The sequence below is a fragment of the Lactuca serriola genome, chromosome 5 (assembly GCF_051521515.1).
Source record: "Lactuca serriola cultivar US96UC23 chromosome 5, Lser_US96UC23_V15, whole genome shotgun sequence".
NCBI classification, from domain to species: domain Eukaryota; kingdom Viridiplantae; phylum Streptophyta; class Magnoliopsida; order Asterales; family Asteraceae; genus Lactuca; species Lactuca serriola.
This window is the reverse complement of record NC_136412.1, coordinates 316,606,323-316,609,294: the sequence shown is the minus strand read 5'-3', so window position 1 is coordinate 316,609,294 and position 2,972 is coordinate 316,606,323. Positions and strand designations below refer to the sequence as shown.

At 28.6% G+C, this 2,972-nt stretch overlaps 1 protein-coding gene across 1 annotated transcript; it reads left to right on the top strand.

Moving 5' to 3' along the window:
• Positions 1-219: 219 nt before the first annotated feature.
• Positions 220-1,751, top strand: LOC145055025 (nascent polypeptide-associated complex subunit beta-like). The gene is made up of 6 exons (XM_079003309.1): positions 220-365; positions 700-767; positions 886-1,034; positions 1,116-1,172; positions 1,294-1,332; positions 1,433-1,751. The coding sequence occupies exons 2-6, from the start codon at positions 700-702 to the stop codon at positions 1,606-1,608; spliced, it is 489 nt and encodes a 162-aa protein (XP_078859435.1). The 5' UTR covers positions 220-365; the 3' UTR covers positions 1,609-1,751.
• Positions 1,752-2,972: the final 1,221 nt, after the last annotated feature.

Below are 2,972 nucleotides of genomic sequence, written 5' to 3'. Positions count from 1 at the left end.
AATCTACATACAAACATACAAACATGCTTAAAATAACCGTAAATCCAAAATTTTTATGGTTTGGACCATTATTCTAAAAAAAATATATATATCGCACAGGCCATTTTTACAGTTTTATTAAAAGTTTTGGACAAAGACACATATTATCCCACCGACCATTAGTATAATTTATACAAAAAATGAAATAATAAGGGAAATTTATGAATTCTATTCTAGTGCAGGGTAGGAGTGTATTTTTTTTTCTAACAGATCTAGGGCGGCATATATAAACCCCGAAGATTGACGCTAGGGTTTTATCTGTTATCCCAGACCTCCTCCGTCACTCTCAGCTTCCGTTCATCGCCCAATATCTTATAGACGCCAAGGTACGGTTTTTTCGCCTTCGTTACCATCTGATTTCACAAATCGATTTTGACTGTAAATCTATTTATGTACAACAATTTAGCTAATTTAACGATTCGGTTTCTATAGTTTGGTTTACTAACTGAGAGTTATGAACCCAAATTACGACGTCGCTTGAGATTGTTATTATCGACTGTTTGACTGTTAGAGATGTATAACATTCGAATTTTTTTTTTTGATGTTGTTTATGTTCGTCATCTGTGAAGTTACTTAGGGTTAGAAGATTATTGATTTGCATTTGCATCTGCATCTGATTGTTGATAGTTATTCCACATTTTTTTTTATTACTTGTGGCAGATGAATGTCGAAAAGCTACAGAAGATGGCAGGTGCTGTGCGCACTGGTGGGAAGGGAAGCGTGAGAAGGTCTGTATCTAATATGTTGTCGTGCTTTAGAGATGTGTCTGTATTGAAATAGACAAAAGAGAATGTATCTGTATTGAATTGTTGTTGTTTACATCTTCAATTTGACCTAAACCTGCAGAAAGAAGAAGGCTGTACATAAAACAACCACCACAGATGACAAGAGGCTGCAGAGCACTTTGAAGAGAATAGGTGTAAACGCAATACCAGCAATTGAGGAAGTTAACATTTTTAAGGATGAAACAGTTATTCAGTTCTTAAACCCTAAAGGTACCAATTTTAACTCTTATTCTTTTATTATAACTATAAGTTAACAGGAGAAATCAATAATCTTTGTTCATATGTCTTCAGTTCAAGCCTCTATTGCTGCCAACACATGGGTTGTTAGTGGTACTCCTCAAACAAAGAGTATGTTATCCCTCTTTCTATAAAAAAATAAAATAAGCTGCAAAATATATCTTGCTTATGTAATTATGATGTTTATTTTTTCTACTTAATTAACATGTGTTTTTATTATGTTTTATTTCAGAATTACAAGATATTCTCCCTGGCATCCTCAACCAACTTGGTATGTCTCAACACCTTATTTGATTATTTTTAATCAGATTTTGTTTTTCTGATTTTTGGTGATAAAAAGATTAACTTTTTTTTTTTATTGTTTTGTACAGGGCCAGATAACTTGGATAACTTGAGAAAGTTAGCAGAGCAATTCCAGAAGCAGGTGCCAGGTGGCGCTGAAGCCGCTGCTGCCACATCAGCACAAGTGGACGATGATGATGAAGTCCCGGAACTTGTGGCAGGCGAAACCTTTGAAGCTGCTGCTGAAGAAGGGCAAAAATCATAGGCTTTTTTTGAGGTCACACCTTTTATATTTGCATTATTTATTGCTTTGAACCTTTTTATTTTATTCAGTAAAAAAGTATTTGATACATTCCATTTTGATGTGTTTGTTTTGTAACTTGTAGGAATATGTATGATTTTTACTCATCTTGCTCTACTTGTTTCTCTGAAAGTCTGGGAAATTGTCCTTCCACAGCAACAATTTATGCTTTATAGGATTGTACAATTTGGATATTGTACAACATTTTAAAGCATATGTTGTTGTGTATTACCTTGTTGTGTAAGGATCAGGTCGTTAAAAGTTTTTGGTAGGAAAGGAATATGATTTTGTCAATGCAAAGTTCATTTAATTTGTTTATGTAGAGTATGTAAATCGTTTTTTCACTATTTTAAAGCCGATTAGGCCATTTCCATTTATAATACCAAAAAAACACCAAAACTGTGATTTTTCAAAACCATATCTTAAAAAAAAAAAAATCTAACAACACATTGAAAGTAGCACATGAAAAACATAGTTATTTATTATTTTAACTAGGCGAATTCCCGCAAGTTGTGTGAAAATACAATTGTATAGTTAAAATAATAGCTTTTACCAAATTATTATTTAATATTTCTACTTTGAAATAAAATGTTTGAAACAAAATGTTAGTAGTAAAGCAAGCATAATTAGTTTTATTAAACACTATAGTTTTAATTTTTAAGTCATTGTGATATATATAATTATTTGATAATTTTATAAGCCGTTTAAAATTGTGTAAATTATATATCAAACGAATGATAATATAACGTTTAACAAAATGTACGAATAAAAATATGAACTACAACTTTTAGTAATATAAAAATAGAAAAACATTTATTATAACATTTGTATTAAAAATGATATATATACAATGAATAATAAAAAATATGAAAAATAAATACAACTTTTAATAACATAAAAACACTAAAATATCTATTATAAGATTTATATTAACTCTTCATATTTAAATCACAAATCTCTTCGAATATATTAATGTTTTTAATGAACAAACCTTTACAACCTTATAAAAGAAAAAATAAATAAAAAGTTATTAGTGATTATTAATTGATAATCATAAGTTAAAAGCTCTTGAGTTGTAACTAATAAATATACACAAATTAGAAAACTCTTTTTATAGTGTGCGTTTCAATTGAATACGATATTTGGAAATGTGTATTTATTATTATTATTATTATTATTATTATTATTATTATTATTATTATTATTATTATTATATTTGTCTAAATAATTTTTTTGATGCATCATTTTAATCCCTTCAATTATTAAACATAAAGATATTTAATTATAAATTTATAACATACATAGATGCATATACATTTTAAACAAAT

Excerpts from the sequence above, each read along its gene's own strand:
- LOC145055025 (XM_079003309.1), top strand. The coding sequence starts at position 700 with ATGAATGTCGAAAAGCTACAGAAGATGGCAGGTGCTGTGCGCACTGGT. Across the intron at positions 1,035-1,115 it reads TCAGTTCTTAAACCCTAAAG|TTCAAGCCTCTATTGCTGCC; the intron begins GTACCAATTTTA and ends ATATGTCTTCAG. Across the intron at positions 1,333-1,432 it reads TGGCATCCTCAACCAACTTG|GGCCAGATAACTTGGATAAC; the intron begins GTATGTCTCAAC and ends TGTTTTGTACAG.